This window comes from Hypanus sabinus, unplaced genomic scaffold (genome assembly GCF_030144855.1).
Source record: "Hypanus sabinus isolate sHypSab1 unplaced genomic scaffold, sHypSab1.hap1 scaffold_2253, whole genome shotgun sequence".
NCBI classification, from domain to species: domain Eukaryota; kingdom Metazoa; phylum Chordata; class Chondrichthyes; order Myliobatiformes; family Dasyatidae; genus Hypanus; species Hypanus sabinus.
The window spans coordinates 20,001-37,099 of record NW_026780366.1 but is presented as its reverse complement, the minus strand read 5'-3'; the positions used below and the strand labels follow the sequence as shown (position 1 = coordinate 37,099).

General features: G+C 52.2%; 1 protein-coding gene across 1 annotated transcript; it reads left to right on the top strand.

Annotated features, from left to right (window-relative positions):
- Window positions 1–299: 299 nt before the first annotated feature.
- LOC132387820 (N-acylglucosamine 2-epimerase-like) lies at window positions 300–6,856 on the top strand (the record flags this gene model as incomplete). The annotated part of the gene is made up of 4 exons (XM_059960196.1): window positions 300–401; window positions 1,352–1,427; window positions 4,813–4,888; window positions 5,885–6,856. Coding segments are annotated over 4 exons (478 nt in total), but the record flags the coding sequence as incomplete, so codon positions are not given.
- Between the last annotated feature and the right edge of the window lie 10,243 nt (window positions 6,857–17,099).

Genomic DNA, 17,099 nt, shown 5'->3' with positions numbered 1-17,099 from the left:
AAGGAGAGTGGAAACGGAAGGGAGGGTGAGAGGAATGTGATGGGGGATGCAGGTTTGGGTGAAGGGGTGTATTAAATGAAAATGGAAGGGGGGTCGAACTGAGGGAGCGGATGGCAGAGTCTGAGGGAAGTGGGACTTTGGACTGAAAGTGTGTGTCATGTGTGAGTGATGTGAGGACGGAAATGCATGGGACGAGGGCGGGGCTGGAAGTGGTGTGGGCAGAGAGGGAGCGTCCCTGGTTTGCCCCCCTCCCCACCCCTGGCTGACCACTTCACCTTCCCCATCTGTCTTGTCTGCAGGGATGTCGCGGAGGAGCTCGAACGTTTCCGGGATAAGATCCGCAAGGAGCTCGACCGGACCGTCGACTTCTGGCTGAAGTTTTCCCACGACCAGGAGTTCGGGTGAGGGGTCCACGGCGTCAGGGTGGGGCGAGGGAGGAGGAGGGGCGGCAATGGAAAGATGGAGCCCCTTGGGAGGGGATAATGAGGGAGAGAGTGAGCCCCTTGGGAAGGGACAGTGAGGGAGAGAGCTCTGTGGGAGGGGTAGTGAGGGAGTTGGAGAGTACGAGGGGGCAGTGGGGATTGCCATAGGAGGGGAGACAAGGGAGGAAGAGGGGGCAGTGGAGAGGGAGAGCACTGTGAGGGGGTTGCAAGGGAGGAATCACTGTGGGAGGGACAGAGGGAGTGCCATGAGGGTGAGTGCCATTGGAGGTGGCAGCGAGGAGGGAGAGGGATCTGTGGGAGGGCGACAAGGTGGAAAGGACTGGGGCAGCGAGGAGGGAGAGGGATCTCTGTGGGAGGGGCGACAAGGTGGAAAGGACTGGGGCAGCGAGGAGGGAGAGGGATCTGTGGGAGGGCGACAAGGTGGAAAGGACTGGGGCAGCGAGGAGGGAGAGGGATCTGTGGGAGGGGCGACAAGGTGGAAAGGACTGGGGCAGCGAGGAGGGAGAGGGATCTGTGGGAGGGCGACAAGGTGGAAAGGACTGGGGCAGCGAGGAGGGAGAGGGATCTCTGTGGGAGGGGCGACAAGGTGGAAAGGACTGGGGCAGCGAGGAGGAAGAGGGATCTCTGTGGGAGGGGCGACAAGGTGGAAAGGACTGGGGCAGCGAGGAGGGAGAGGGATCTGTGGGAGGGCGACAAGGTGGAAAGGACTGGGGCAGCGAGGAGGGAGAGGGATCTCTGTGGGAGGGGCGGCAAGGTGGAAAGGACTGGGGCAGCGAGGAGGGAGAGGGATCTCTGTGGGAGGGGCGGCAAGGTGGAAAGGACTGGGGCAGCGAGGAGGGTGCCCCGTGAGGGGGTTGGCAGGGTGGGAAGGATGGCGTCCCTGATCTTTCAAGACCTTTACCTCGCAGGGGCTTTTTCACGTGTCTGAGTCGCGATGGTTCCGTCTACGATGAGTTAAAGTACATCTGGCTGCAGGGAAGACAGGTGAGCAAACAGCTGGCATCAAAGCCTGGACCAGTCACTGGGTACCCGCCCCCTCCACCTTGTCCGCGCCGTCTCCAGTCCGACAATAACCTTGGCGGCCTTTTCAGATCTCCCTGCTCGCTCCTCGTTTTCAGAGCTGAGTTTGTTGTTTTTGTGAGGCCACGTCCAGCACCGCACAGGGTTAAAGAGGAGTTCACAGGCTCGACATACGCAGAACGTCTGAAAAGGGAAGGTATTCAATCGTGCAATAGCTGGAGGGGCAGGTGCTGCTCCAGAAGCAGAGGTTAGGAGAATGGGCAAAGAACTGGCAGGGAAGTGTATGGTCATGCACTTTGGTAGAAGGAATTAAGACGCGGGCTGCTTTCCAAGTGGAGCAAATTCAGAAACCCGAGCTGCAAGGGGCTTGGGAGTCCTCGTGCAGATTCTCCTAACTTGCAGGTTGAGTCGGTGATAAGGAAGGCAAATGGCACGTTAGCATTCATTTCCAGAGGAGTAGGGTTTCAAAGCAAGGACATAGCGCTCAAAGTTCAACGTAAATTTTATGACAGTACCTGTACATCATCACAGACAACCCTGAGAGTATCTCCCTGCGGGCAGGCTCAGCTAATCTACAGAGTGGTAACTGTAACAGGATCAGTGAAAGATCAGCCTGAAGACAACAAACGGTGCAGATGCAAATAGAAATAAATAGTAATAAACACTGAGAATGTGAGAGAACAAAATAAAGAGTCCTTAAAGTGAGGTCATTGGTTATGGGGACAACTCTGTGTAGTTATCCCCTTTGGTTGAGGGTGGTAACTGGTGTTGAACCTGGTGCTGTGGGTCCTGAGGCTCCTGGACCTTCTCCGTGATGGCAGCAGCTGGAATCGAGCTGGGATTCCTGAGGATGGACGCTGCTCCCCTCCCACAGTGTTTCGTGTCGACGTGGTCCACGGTTCGGAGGCCTTTACCCGTGAGCTGAATTCACTACCTTTTCCGTCGTTGCTGAGGCTTCACGGGGGATTGATCAGACTGCAATCAGAGTCTCGTGGGAGACTTTGGGTCCCTGATCTAAGTACGGATGTGCTGGCATTGAAGGGGGTTCAGAGGTTTATGGGGGTGATCCCAGGAATGAAAGGGTTAACGTGTGAGGAGTGTTTGATGGCTCCCTGGAGTTCAGAAGAATGGGTGGGGTTGGTGGTGGGGGAGGGGGCGGGGGAGAGATCTCACTGAAACCGATCGAATACTGAAAGGCCCAGATAGAGTGGACATGGAGAGGATGTTTCCGATAGCGAGGGAGTCTGGGACCAGAGGGCACAGCCTCAAAATAGAAGGAACAGAGACGAGGAGGAATTTCTTCAGCCGAAGAGTGGTTCAACCCTGGAGTTCACGGGATGTGAAGGCAGAGAGTGACGTGCTCTTGATTGGTTTAAGGATTATGGGGAGAAGGTTGAGGGGGATAATAAACCTGCCATGATGGAATGGCAGAGCAGACTCGATGGGCTGAAGGGCCTAGTTCTTTGTTCTGCATGGATGTTTAATTTTACACACCCTTTCCCTTCTTCGGTGTCTTCGATGATTTGTGCACGGTTTATATTGTGCGGGTGGTCTGTATCTGCCTGCTCGAGATGCTGGAGATCCAGAACGACTGCCACAACTGTCTGGAGGGACTGAGCAGGTCAGGGGGCCCCGATGGAAGCGAATAAACCGCCGACGTTTCGGACCGGCACCCTCGGCAAAGGGTCTCGGCGACTTTCGCTCACAGGAGAGGCGTGCCACTTCTCCCGGTGAACCTCCTCCGCACTCCCTCGATCACAAGCACGTCCTTCCCAAACTCAAGAGGTCCCGCGTCCAGAGTAACACGCTTACGAAACGCTGGAGAAACTCAGCTGGCCGGGCAGCGCCGACAGAGGGGAATGGACAGCTGGCGTTTCGGGCCGAGACCCGCCATCAGGACCGGGAAGGGAGGGGGAAGAAGGGGGTGTGTTGCAGAATGGAGAGGAAGGAGGACAAGCTGGCGGCTTGGCGGGGAGGTATGCTGTGAGAGTTTCACCGTGCACTCAGCGGTGACTTTACTGGAGACGTGTTAATGCAAATATCAAATCAGCCAATCACGGGGCAGCAACTCAATGCATAAGAGGGCGCAGACGTGGCCAAGAGGTTCAGTTGCCGTTCAGACCGAACATCAGGAACGGGGAAGAAACGGGATCTCGGTGGCTTTGGCCGCGGAGTGAACGTTGGTGCCAGGCGGGGTGACGGAGAGGATTGAAGCGCCGTGCCGAATTGGGAAGGTCGAGGACGGGCCGAGTCAAAGTGACGGCATCCAAGCCCCAGAGCGTACGGGAGACGTTTGGACGGCGAGTTAGCTACCGGGCCGGATTGTAGGGGTCTGAGGCGAGCGACGGGCCGGTTTAGCTTGCTGCACGGCCCTGCGCTGAGCTGAGGGTCCGAGAACGCTATTCCCTCGCGTTTATTGTTTTTTCTCAGATTTTACTATAACGGGCTCTATTGGGTTTCTGTGTTTTCCGGCTGCCTATTGGGCGACGAGTCTCAAGGTTGCATGTACATACTGTGATAACAAATGTACTTTGAACTTTGAGTCTCTCAGAAACTGCTGATCTCCTGGGATCTTCACCCACAACCGTCTCGAGAGTTTGCAGAGAATGGTGCGAGAAGCAAAAAAAAAAATCCAATGAGCGGAGTTCTGTGGGTGAGAATGCCCTGTTGATGAGAGAGGTCGGAGGAGAATGGCCAGACCGGTTCAGCTGACAGGAAGGCGACAGTAACTCAAATAACCACACGTTACAACAGTGAAGAACTTCTGCGACCATGCAACATGTTGAACCTTGAAATAGGCGGGCGACAGCAGCAGAAAACCACAGACGTTAACGCAGTGGCCACCGTATTACGCGTAGGAGGGACCGAGTGACGCGGCCATTGAGTGTATGTTCCAAAATAAGTTTGGGAAAAGTTTAACACGAGAGGTATAAGTTTAAACTGACTGGAGGAAAGTATAGGGGGAATGTTGGAGATAAGTTTTTTTACACTAAGAGTGGTGGGTGTGTGGAAAGTCCTGCCAGGGGTGGTGGTGGTGGGAGGTACTTTAGGGGCATTTAAGAGACTTTTAGATAGGCACGTGGATGAAAGGAAACTTAAGGGTTACGTGGGAAGGAAGGGTCAGCTCGACTTTCGAGTGTTACCAGGGCCAAAGGGCCCGTGCAGTTCCATGTTGTACATTTACGAGCCTGCTGGATCGGGCTGCGATTCCGGCCGCTGTTTGTACGGCGTCTGTCCGCTCTCCTCGTGACCATGTGGGTTTCCCCTGGGCGCTCCCATGTTACAAAGATGTATTCTAGCGGGGGTCTTGTGATGCGTAAAACTTGTCCCCGTCGCTCTCCCTCCACAGGTCTGGACTTACTGCCGGCTCTACCGGAAAGTTCCTCGCTTTCACCGACAGGAGTTGCTGGATGCAGCGGCAGCTGGTAAGACCGTAAGACGTGGGGCCAGAGTGAAGCCATTCAGCCCATCGAGTCTGCTCTGTCATTCCAACATGGCTGATTTACTATCCGTCTCGACCCCATTCTCCTGCCTTCTCCCTGTGCCTGTTGACACCCCGACTAATCAAGAGGCTGTCAATCTATACTTTAAATATACCCCATGACTTGGCCTCCATAAGCTGTCTGTGACGATGAATTTCACGGATTCACCACCCTTTGGCTGAAGTAATTCCTCTTCCTCTCCGTTCGAAAGGGATGTCCTTGTGGTTCTGTCCTCTGGTCCTCGACTCTCCCCACTATCGGGAACATCCTGTTCAGATCCACTCTGTCCAGGCCTTTCAGAATTCGAAAGGTTTCAATGACATGCCCTCCCCCTCGTTCTTCTAAACTCCAGCAAGTTCAGAGCCGTCAAGCATGCCTGAAACGTGAAGCCTTTCGTTCCCGGGATAAAGCTCGTGGTCCTCCTCCAAACCCCTCTCCAACGTCAGCACGTCCTTTCTTAGATAAGGGGCCCAAAACTGCTCTTAATCCTCCAACTGAGGCCTCCCCGGTGCTTGAGAAAGCCTTAGCACTACATCCTTGTTTTTATATTGTAATCCTCTCGACATGAATGCTAACGTTGCATTTGCCTTCCTCGCCACAGGCTCAACCTGAAAATTAGCCTTCAGGCAACCCTGCGCCTCAGGTTTCTAATTTTGCTCCATGTTTCGGAAAATAGTTCACACCGTTATTCCTTTTATCAAAATGCATGACCGACCACTTCCCAACACTGTATTCCATCTGCCACTTCTCTGCCCAGTTTCCCAATGGTAGAGTTTACCCCGAGGTAGGGTGGGTCGCCCTTGTTGCCCCTCCTCAAGCTCTGCGCTCCCCCCTCACCGTCCCTCCTGCGGCACCGCGCTCCCTCCTCTCCTCGCCGCCCCTCCCACCGTTTGCCAACTGACATGTCGGGTGTGTGGGGCTGTCGGTTCCCTCCCTCAGGCGGGGAGTTCCTGATACGCCACTCGGCGGCCTTTGGCGAGGGCCGGAAGCGGGCGTTCTGCATCAGCCGGGACGGACGAGCGGTCAAGGTCCAGCGAACCATCTTCAGTGAGTGCTTCTACGTGCTGGCTATGGACGAGCTGTGGAGGGCCACCGGGCAGGACCGGTTCCAGGTATGCACGATGGAATCGATGGCCTTGTCGCAAAGTTTGCAGACGGGATGAGCTTAGGTGGAGGGGCCGGGAGTGTTGAGGAAGTAGAGAGGCTGCAGAAAGACTTAGACAGATTAGGAGAATGGGCAGAGAAATGGCTGATAGAATACAGTGTTGGGAAGTGTATGGTTAGTCACCTTAGTAGAAAAGATGAAATGGTTGTCTGGTTTCTAAGTGGAAAGAACATACAAAATACTGAGGTGCAAAGGGACTTGGGAGTCCTTGTGCAGGATTCCCTAATTCTTAGGTTGTGTCTGTGGTGAGGAAGGCGAATCTGATGTTAGCACTCATTTCGATAGGACTAGAATATGAAAATAAGGATGTAATGTTGAGACTTTATACGGCCTCACTTGGAGAATTATGAACGGATTTGGGCCCCTTATCTTAGAAAGGATGTGCTGACACTGGAGAGGGTTCAAAGGAGGTTCACGAAAATGATTCCAGGATTAAAGGGCTAAAGGCTCTGGGCCTGTATTCGCTAGGCCTCAGAAGAATGAGGGTGCCCTCATTGAAGCCTGTCGAATGGTGAAAGACCTGATAGAGTGAAGAGGATGTTTCCCATGGAGGGAGAGTCTGAGACCAGCAGACACAACCTCAGACTAGAGGGGTGTCCTTTTAGAATGGAGATGAGGAGAAATTTCTTCAGTCGGAGAGTGGTGAATCTGTGGAATTTGTTGCCACAGGCAGCTGTGGGGGTAAGTTTTTTCCTGTATTTAAGGCAGAGATTGATGGACTCTGGATTAGTCAGGGCATGAAGGAATACGGGTGGGGGGGGGGGGGAGGTGGGTATATCAGCCATGATGAAATGACAGCAGACTCGATGGGCCATATGGTCTAATTCTGTTCTGTTATGGTATTTTGGAGACCCTCTGTATTCGTCTGTATGGTACCTGTGCGTCTCTCCTCCTCATTCTCCCTGTCTGTCCCTCTCTGTAATTGAGAGACTACCTGAGCATGTTTGTGTGAGAGATAGAGAGAGCCCCTGTGTGTGTGCAAGAGAGAGAGAGAGAATCCCTGTGTGTGTGTGTGAGAGAGAGAGAATCGCTGTGTGTGTGTGTGTGTGTGTGTGTGAGAGAATCCCTGTGTGTGTGTGTGTGAGAGAGAGGATCCCTGTGTCTGTGTGTGAGAGAGAATCCCTGTGTGTGTGTGTGTGTGAGAGAGAGAATCCCTATGTGTGTATGTATGTGTGTGTGTGTGAGAGAGAGAGACAATCCCTGTGTGTGTGAGAGAGACAATCCCTGTGTGTGTGTGTGAGAGAGAGGGAATCCGTGTGTGTGTGTGAGAGAGAGACAATCCCTGTGTGTGTGAGAGAGACAATCCCTGTGTGTGTGTGAGAGAGAGAGACAATCACTGTGTGTGTGTGTGTGTGTGTGTGTATGAGAGAGAGAGAGAGAGAATCCCTGTGTGTGTGTGTGTGAGAGAGAGAGACAATCCCTGTGTGTGTGTGAGAGAGAGACAATCCCTGTGTGTGTGTGAGAGAGAGACAATCACTGTGTGTGTGTGTATGAGAGAGAGAGAGAGGGAATCCCTGTGTGAGTGAGAGAGAGAGAGAGAATCCTGTGTGTGTGTGAGAGAGAGAGACAATCCCTCTGTGTGTGAGAGCCCCTGTGTCTGTGAGAGATGGAGAATACCTGTGTGTGTGTCTGTGTCTGTGTGTGTGTGTGAGAGAGAGAATCCCTGTGTATGTGTGTGTGTGAGAGAGAGAGAATCCTGTGTGTGTGTGAGAGAGAGAGACAATCCCTCTGTGTGTGAGAGCCCCTGTGTGTGTGAGAGATGGAGAATACCTGTGTGTGTGTGTGAGAGAGAGAGAATCCCTGTGTGTGTGTGTGTGTGAGAGAGAGAGAATCCCTGTGTGTGTGTGAGAGAGAGAGACAATCCCTCTGTGTGTGAGAGCCCCTGTGTGTGTGAGAGATGGAGAATACCTGTGTGTGTGAGAGAGAGAGAATCCCTGTGTGTGTGTGTGAGAGAGAGAGAGAGCCCCTGTGCGTGTGTGTGTGAGAGAGAATCCCTGTGTGTGTCTGAGAGAGAATCCCTGTGTGTGTGTGTGTGAGAGAGAGAGAGAGAGAGAGAGAATCCCTGTGTGTGTTTGTGTGAGAGAGAATCCCTGTGTGTGTCTGAGAGAGAATCCCTGTGTGTGTCTGAGAGAGAATCCCTGTGTGTGTGTGTGTGTGAGAGAGAAAGAATCCCTGTGTGTGTGTGTGTGAGAGAGAGAGAGAATCCCTGTGTGTGTGTGTGAGAGAGAGAGAGCCCCTGTGTGTGTGTGTGTGTGTGTGTGTGAGAGAGAGAGAGAGAGAGAATCCCTGTGTGTGTGTGTGAGAGAGAGAGAATCCCTGTGTGTGTGTGTGAGAGAGAGAGCCCCTGTGTGTGTGTGTGTGTGTGAGAGAGAGAGAGCCCCTGTGTGTGTGTGTGTGTGTGTGAGAGAAAGAGAGCCGCTGTGTGTGTGTGTGTGTGTGAGAGAGAGAGCCCCTGTGTGTGTGTGTGTGTGAGAGAGAGAGTCCGTGTGTGTGTGTGAGAGAGAGACAATCCTTGTGTGTGTGTGAGTAAGAGACAATCCCTGTGTGTGTGTGTGTGTGTGTGAGAGAGAGAGAGAATCCCTCTGTGTGTGTGTGTGTGTGTGAGAGAGAATCCCTGTGTGTGTGTGAGAGAGACAATCCCTCTGTGTGTGTGAGAGCCCCTGTGTGTGTGAGAGATGGAGAATACCTGTGTGTGTGTGAGAGAGAGAGAGAATCCCTGTGTGTGTGTTTGTGTGAGAGAGAGAGAGCCCCTGTGCGTGTGTGTGTATGTGTGTGTGTGAGAGAGAGAATCCCTGTGTGTGTGTGTGAGAGAGTGAGCCCCTGTGTGTGTTTGTGTGAGAGAGAGAATCCCTGTGTGTATATGTGTGTGTGAGAGAGACAATCCCTGTGTGTGTGTGTGTGAGAGAGAGAATGAGCCCTGTGTGTGTGTGTGTGTGAGAGAGAGAGACAATCCCTGTGTGTGTGTGTGAGAGAGAGACAATCCCTGTGTGTGTGTGTGAGAGAGACAATCCCCGTGTGTGTGAGAGAGCCCCTGTGTGTGTGTGAGTGAGAGAGAATGTGTGTGTGTGTGTGAGAGAGAGAGAGAAACCCTGTGTGTGTGTGTGAGAGAGAATCCCTGTGTGTGTGTGTGAGAGAGAGAATCCCTGTGTGTGTGAGAGAGAGAGCCCCTGTGTGTGTGTGTGTGTGTGTCAGAGAGAATCCCTCTGTGTGTGTGTGTGAGAGAGAGAGAGAGAGCCCCTGTGTGTGTGTGTGTGTGTGTGAGGGAGAGCCCCTGTGTGTGTGTGAGAGAGAGACAATCCCTGTGTGTGTGAGAGAGAGAGCCCCTGTGTGTGTGTGAGAGAGAGAGACAATCCCTGTGTGTGTGTGTGTGTGTGTGTGTGTGTGTGTGTCAGAGAGAATCCCTCTGTGTGTGTGTGTGTGTGTGTGAGAGAGAGACAATCCCTGTGTGTGTGTGAGAGAGAGAGACAATCCCTGTGTGTGTGTGTGTCTGTGGGGAGGGGGGGAGAGAGAATCCCTGTGTGTGTGAGAGAGAGAGAGAATACCTGTGTGTGTGAGAGAGAGACAATCCCTGTGTGTGTGAGAGAGCCCCTGTGTGTGTGTGGGGGGAGAGAGAGAGAGAATCCCTGTGTGTGTGTGTGTGTGAGTGAGAGAATGTGTGTGTGTGTGTGAGAGAGAGAGAATCCCTGTGTGTGTGTGTGTGTGTGAGAGAGAGAGCCCCTGTGTGTGTGTGTGAGAGAGAGAGAATCCCTGTGTGTGTGTGTGTGTGAGAGAGAGAATCCCTGTGTGTGAGAGAGAGAGACAATCCCTCTGTGTGTGTGAGAGCCGCTGTGTGTGTGAGATGGAGAATACCTGTGTGTGTGTGTGAGAGAGAGAGACACACAATCCCTGTGTGTGTGAGAGCCCCTGTATGTGTGTGTGAGAGAGAGAATCCCTCTGTGTTTGTGTGTGTGTGAGAGAGAATCCCTGTGTGTGTGTGTGAGAGAGAGAATCCCTGTGTGTGTGTGTGAGAGAGAGAGAGAGAGAGAATCCCTGTGTGTGTGTGAGAGAGAATCCCTGTGTGTGTGTGAGAGAGAATCCCTGTGTGTGTGTGAGAGAGAGAGAGAGAATCCCTCTGTGTGTGTGTGTGAGAGAGAGAGAGAATCTCTGTGTGTGTGTGTGAGAGAGAGAGAGAGAGAGAATCCCTGTGTGTGTGTGGGGGTGGGGGGAAGAGAGAAAGAGAATCCCTGTGTGTGTGTGTGTGAGAGAGAGAATCCCTGTGTGTGTGTGAGAGAGAGCCCCTGTGTGTGTTTGTGTGAGAGAGAATCCCTATGTGTGTGTGTGTGTGAGAGAGAGCCCCTGTGTGTGTGTGTGTGTGAGAGAGTGAGCCCCTGTGTGTGTTTGTGTGTGAGAGAGAGAAAGAATCCCTATGTGTGTGTGTGTGTGAGAGAGAGAGACAATCCCTGTGTGTGTGTGAGAGAGAGACAATCCCTGTGTATGTGTGTGTATGAGAGAGAGAGAATCCCTGTGTGTGTGTGTGAGAGAGAGAGGGAATCCCTGTGTGTGTGTGAGAGAGAGAGAGAATCCCTGTGTGTGTGTCTGTGTGTGTGTGAGAGAGAGAATCCCTGTGTATGTGTGTGAGAGAGAGAGAATCCCTGTGTGTGAGAGAGAGAGACAATCCCTCTGTGTGTGTGAGAGCCCCTGTGTGTGTGAGAGATGGAGAATACCTGTGTGTGTGTGTGAGAGAGAGAGAATCCCTGTGTGTGTGTGTGAGAGAGAGAGAGCCCCTGTGCGTGTGTGTGTATGTGTGTGTGCGAGAGAGAAAATCCCTGTGTGTGTGTGTGGGGGGGGGGGGGGAGAGAGACAATCCCTGTGTGTGTGTGAGAGAGAGAATCCCTGTGTGTGTGTGTGTGAGAGAGAATCCCTGTGTGTGTCTGAGAGAGAGAGAATCCCTGTGTGTGTGTGTGTGTGTGAGAGAGAGAATCCCTATGTGTGTATGTATGTGTGTGTGTGTGAGAGAGAGAGACAATCCCTGTGTGTGTGAGAGAGACAATCCCTGTGTGTGTGTGAGAGAGAGAGACAATCCCTGTGTGTGTGTGTGAGAGAGAGAGACAATCCCTGTGTGTGTGTGAGAGAGAGAGAGAGACAATCCCTGTGTGTGTGTGTGTGTGAGAGAGAGACAATCCCTGTGTGTGTGTGAGAGAGAGACAATCCCTGTGTGTGTGTGAGAGAGAGACAATCACTGTGTGTGTGTGTGTGTGTGTATGAGAGAGAGAGAGAGAATCCCTGTGTGTGTGTGTGTGAGAGAGAGAGACAATCCCTGTGTGTGTGTGAGAGAGAGACAATCCCTGTGTGTGTGTGAGAGAGAGACAATCACTGTGTGTGTGTGAGAGAGAGAGAGAGGGAATCCCTGTGTGAGTGAGAGAGAGAGAGAGAATCCTGTGTGTGTGTGAGAGAGAGAGACAATCCCTCTGTGTGTGAGAGCCCCTGTGTCTGTGAGAGATGGAGAATACCTGTGTGTGTGTCTGTGTCTGTGTGTGTGTGTGAGAGAGAGAATCCCTGTGTATGTGTGTGTGTGAGAGAGAGAGAATCCCTGTGTGTGTGTGAGAGAGAGGGAATCACTGTGTGTGTGTGAGTGAGAGAGAGAGAGAATCCCTGTGTGTGTGTCTGTGTGTGTGTGAGAGAGAGAATCCCTGTGTATGTGTGTGTGTGAGAGAGAGAGAATCCTGTGTGTGTGTGAGAGAGAGAGAATCCCTCTGTGTGTGAGAGCCCCTGTGTGTGTGAGAGATGGAGAATACCTGTGTGTGTGTGTGAGAGAGAGAGAATCCCTGTGTGTGTGTGTGTGTGAGAGAGAGAGAATCCCTGTGTGTGTGTGTGTGTGAGAGAGAGAGAATCCCTGTGTGTGTGTGAGAGAGAGAGACAATCCCTCTGTGTGTGAGAGCCCCTGTGTGTGTGAGAGATGGAGAATACCTGTGTGTGTGTGTGAGAGAGAGAGAATCCCTGTGTGTGTGTGTGAGAGAGAGAGAGAGAGCCCCTGTGCGTGTGTGTGTGAGAGAGAATCCCTGTGTGTGTCTGAGAGAGAATCCCTGTGTGTGTGTGTGTGAGAGAGAGAGAGAGAGAGAGAGAATCCCTGTGTGTGTTTGTGTGAGAGAGAATCCCTGTGTGTGTCTGAGAGAGAATCCCTGTGTGTGTCTGAGAGAGAATCCCTGTGTGTGTGTGTGAGAGAGAAAGAATCCCTGTGTGTGTGTGTGAGAGAGAGAGAGAGAATCCCTGTGTGTGTGTGTGAGAGAGAGAGAGCCCCTGTGTGTGTGTGTGTGTGTGTGTGTGTGTGAGAGAGAGAGAGAGAGAATCCCTGTGTGTGTGTGTGTGAGAGAGAGAGAATCCCTGTGTGTGTGTGAGAGAGAGAGCCCCTGTGTGTGTGTGTGTGTGTGTGAGAGAGAGAGAGCCCCTGTGTGTGTGTGTGTGTGTGTGAGAGAAAGAGAGCCGCTGTGTGTGTGTGTGTGTGAGAGAGAGAGCCCCTGTGTGTGTGTGTGTGTGTGTGAGAGAGAGAGTCCGTGTGTGTGTGTGAGAGAGAGACAATCCCTGTGTGTGTGTGAGTAAGAGACAATCCCTGTGTGTGTGTGTGTGTGTGAGAGAGAGAGAGAATCCCTCTGTGTGTGTGAGTGAGAGAGAGAATCCCTGTGTATGTGTGAGAGAGAGAGACAATCCCTCTGTGTGTGTGAGAGCCCCTGTGTGTGTGAGAGATGGAGAATACCTGTGTGTGTGTGAGAGAGAGATAGAATCCCTGTGTGTGTGTTTGTGTGAGAGAGAGAGAGCCCCTGTGCGTGTGTGTGTATGTGTGTGTGTGAGAGAGAGAATCCCTGTGTGTGTGTGAGAGAGTGAGCCCCTGTGTGTGTTTGTGTGAGAGAGAGAATCCCTGTGTGTATATGTGTGTGTGAGAGAGAGAGAGAGCCCCTGTGTGTGTGTGTGTGTGAGAGAGAGAGACAATCCCTGTGTGTGTGTGAGAGAGAGAGACAATCCCTGTGTGTGTGTGTGAGAGAGACAATCCCTGTGTGTGTGAGAGAGCCCCTGTGTGTGTGTGGGGGGAGAGAGAGAGAGAATCCCTGTGTGTGTGTGAGTGAGAGAGAATGTGTGTGTGTGTGTGAGAGAGAGAGAGAAACCCTGTGTGTGTGTGTGTGTGTGAGAGAGAATCCCTGTGTGTGTGTGTGAGAGAGAGAATCCCTGTGTGTGTGAGAGAGAGAGCCCCTGTGTGTGTGTGTGTGTGTGTCAGAGAGAATCCCTGTGTGTGTGTGTGAGAGAGAGAGGGAATCCCTGTGTGTGTGTGAGTGAGAGAGAGAGAGAATCCCTGTGTGTGTGTCTGTGTGTGTGTGAGAGAGAGAATCCCTGTGTATGTGTGTGAGAGAGAGAGAATCCCTGTGTGTGAGAGAGAGAGACAATCCCTCTGTGTGTGTGAGAGCCCCTGTGTGTGTGAGAGATGGAGAATACCTGTGTGTGTGTGAGAGAGAGAGAGAATCCCTGTGTGTGTGTGTGAGAGAGAGAGAGCCCCTGTGCGTGTGTGTGTATGTGTGTGTGCGAGAGAGAAAATCCCTGTGTGTGTGTGGGGGGGGGGGGGGAGAGAGACAATCCCTGTGTGTGTGAGAGAGAGAGAATCCCTGTGTGTGTGTGTGTGAGAGAGAATCCCTGTGTGTGTCTGAGAGAGAGAGAATCCCTGTGTGTGTGTGTGTGTGTGAGAGAGAGAATCCCTATGTGTGTATGTATGTGTGTGTGTGTGAGAGAGAGAGACAATCCCTGTGTGTGTGAGAGAGACAATCCCTGTGTGTGTGTGAGAGAGAGAGACAATCACTGTGTGTGTGTGAGAGAGAGACAATCCCTGTGTGTGTGTGAGAGAGAGACAATCACTGTATGTGTGTGTATGAGAGAGAGAGAGAGGGAATCCCTGTGTGAGTGAGAGAGAGAGAGAGAATCCTGTGTGTGTGTGAGAGAGAGAGACAATCCCTCTGTGTGTGAGAGCCCCTGTGTCTGTGAGAGATGGAGAATACCTGTGTGTGTGTCTGTGTCTGTGTGTGTGTGTGAGAGAGAGAATCCCTGTGTATGTGTGTGTGTGAGAGAGAGAGAATCCCTGTGTGTGTGTGAGAGAGAGGGAATCACTGTGTGTGTGTGAGTGAGAGAGAGAGGGAATCACTGTGTGTGTGTGAGTGAGAGAGAGAGAGAATCCCTGTGTGTGTGTCTGTGTGTGTGTGAGAGAGAGAATCCCTGTGTATGTGTGTGTGTGAGAGAGAGAGAATCCTGTGTGTGTGTGAGAGAGAGAGACAATCCCTCTGTGTGTGAGAGCCCCTGTGTGTGTGAGAGATGGAGAATACCTGTGTGTGTGTGTGAGAGAGAGAGAATCCCTGTGTGTGTGTGTGTGTGAGAGAGAGAGAATCCCTGTGTGTGTGTGTGTGAGAGAGAGAGAATCCCTGTGTGTGTGTGAGAGAGAGAGACAATCCCTCTGTGTGTGAGAGCCCCTGTGTGTGTGAGAGATGGAGAATACCTGTTTGTGTGTGTGAGAGAGAGAGAGAATCCCTGTGTGTGTGTGAGAGAGAGAGAGAGCCCCTGTGCGTGTGTGTGTGAGAGAGAATCCCTGTGTGTGTCTGAGAGAGAATCCCTGTGTGTGTGTGTGTGAGAGAGAGAGAGAGAGAGAGAGAGAATCCCTGTGTGTGTTTGTGTGAGAGAGAATCCCTGTGTGTGTCTGAGAGAGAATCCCTGTGTGTGTCTGAGAGAGAATCCCTGTGTGTGTGTGTGTGTGAGAGAGAAAGAATCCCTGTGTGTGTGTGTGTGAGAGAGAGAGAGAATCCCTGTGTGTGTGTGTGAGAGAGAGAGCCCCTGTGTGTGTGTGTGTGAGAGAGAGAGAGCCCCTGTGTGTGTGTGTGTGTGTGTGAGAGAGAGAGAGAGAGAATCCCTGTGTGTGTGTGTGAGAGAGAGAGAGCCCCTGTGTGTGTGTGAGAGAGAGAATCCCTGTGTGTGTGTGTGTGTGAGAGAGAGAGAGCCCCTGTGTGTGTGTGTGTGTGTGTGAGAGAGAGAGCCCCTGTGTGTGTGTGTGTGTGTGTGTGTGAGAGAGAGAGTCCGTGTGTGTGTGTGAGAGAGACAATCCCTGTGTGTGTGTGTGTGTGTGAGAGAGAGAGAGAATCCCTCTGTGTGTGTGAGAGAGAGAGACAATCCCTCTGTGTGTGTGAGAGCCCCTGTGTGTGTGAGAGATGGAGAATACCTGTGTGTGTGTGAGAGAGAGATAGAATCCCTGTGTGTGTGTTTGTGTGAGAGAGAGAGAGCCCCTGTGCGTGTGTGTGTATGTGTGTGTGTGAGAGAGAAAATCCCTGTGTATGTGTGAGAGAGAGAGACAATCCCTCTGTGTGTGAGAGCCCCTGTGTGTGTGAGAGATGGAGAATACCTGTGTGTGTGTGTGAGAGAGAGAGAATCCCTGTGTGTGTGTGTGTGTGAGAGAGAGAGAATTCCTGTGTGTGTGTGTGAGAGAGAGAGAATCCCTGTGTGTGTGTGAGAGAGAGAGACAATCCCTCTGTGTGTGAGAGCCCCTGTGTGTGTGAGAGATGGAGAATACCTGTGTGTGTGTCTGTGTCTGTGTGTGTGTGTGAGAGAGAGAATCCCTGTGTATGTGTGTGTGTGAGAGAGAGAGAATCCCTGTGTGTGTGTGAGAGAGAGGGAATCACTGTGTGTGTGTGAGTGAGAGAGAGAGAGAATCCCTGTGTGTGTGTCTGTGTGTGTGTGAGAGAGAGAATCCCTGTGTATGTGTGTGTGTGAGAGAGAGAGAATCCTGTGTGTGTGTGAGAGAGAGAGACAATCCCTCTGTGTGTGAGAGCCCCTGTGTGTGTGAGAGATGGAGAATACCTGTGTGTGTGTGTGAGAGAGAGAGAATCCCTGTGTGTGTGTGTGTGTGAGAGAGAGAGAATCCCTGTGTGTGTGTGTGTGTGTGAGAGAGAGAGAATCCCTGTGTGTGTGTGAGAGAGAGAGACAATCCCTCTGTGTGTGAGAGCCCCTGTGTGTGTGAGAGATGGAGAATACCTGTGTGTGTGTGTGAGAGAGAGAGAGATTCCCTGTGTGTGTGTGTGAGAGAGAGAGAGAGCCCCTGTGCGTGTGTGTGTGAGAGAGAATCCCTGTGTGTGTCTGAGAGAGAATCCCTGTGTGTGTGTGTGTGAGAGAGAGAGAGAGAGAGAGAGAGAATCCCTGTGTGTGTTTGTGTGAGAGAGAATCCCTGTGTGTGTCTGAGAGAGAATCCCTGTGTGTGTCTGAGAGAGAATCCCTGTGTGTGTGTGTGTGTGAGAGAGAAAGAATCCCTGTGTGTGTGTGTGTGAGAGAGAGAGAGAATCCCTGTGTGTGTGTGTGAGAGAGAGAGCCCCTGTGTGTGTGTGTGTGTGTGTGAGAGAGAGAGAGCCCCTGTGTGTGTGTGTGTGTGTGTGTGTGTGTGTGTGAGAGAGAGAGAGAGAGAATCCCTGTGTGTGTGTGTGAGAGAGAGAGAATCCCTGTGTGTGTGTGAGAGAGAGAGCCCCTGTGTGTGTGTGTGTGTGTGAGAGAGAGAGAGCCCCTGTGTGTGTGTGTGTGTGTGTGAGAGAAAGAGAGCCGCTGTGTGTGTGTGTGTGTGAGAGAGAGAGCCCCTGTGTGTGTGTGTGTGTGTGTGTGTGAGAGAGAGAGTCCGTGTGTGCGTGTGAGAGAGAGACAATCCCTGTGTGTGTGTGAGTAAGAGACAATCCCTGTGTGTGTGTGTGTGTGTGAGAGAGAGAGAGAGAGAATCCCTCTGTGTGTGTGAGTGAGAGAGAGAATCCCTGTGTATGTGTGTGTGTGAGAGAGAGAGAATCCCTGTGTGTGTGTGAGAGAGAGACAATCCCTCTGTGTGTGTGAGAGCCCCTGTGTGTGTGAGAGATGGAGAATACCTGTGTGTGTGTGTGAGAGAGAGAGAATCCCTGTGTGTGTGTGTGTGTGAGAGAGAGAGAATCCCTGTGTGTGTGTGTGTGTGAGAGAGAGAGA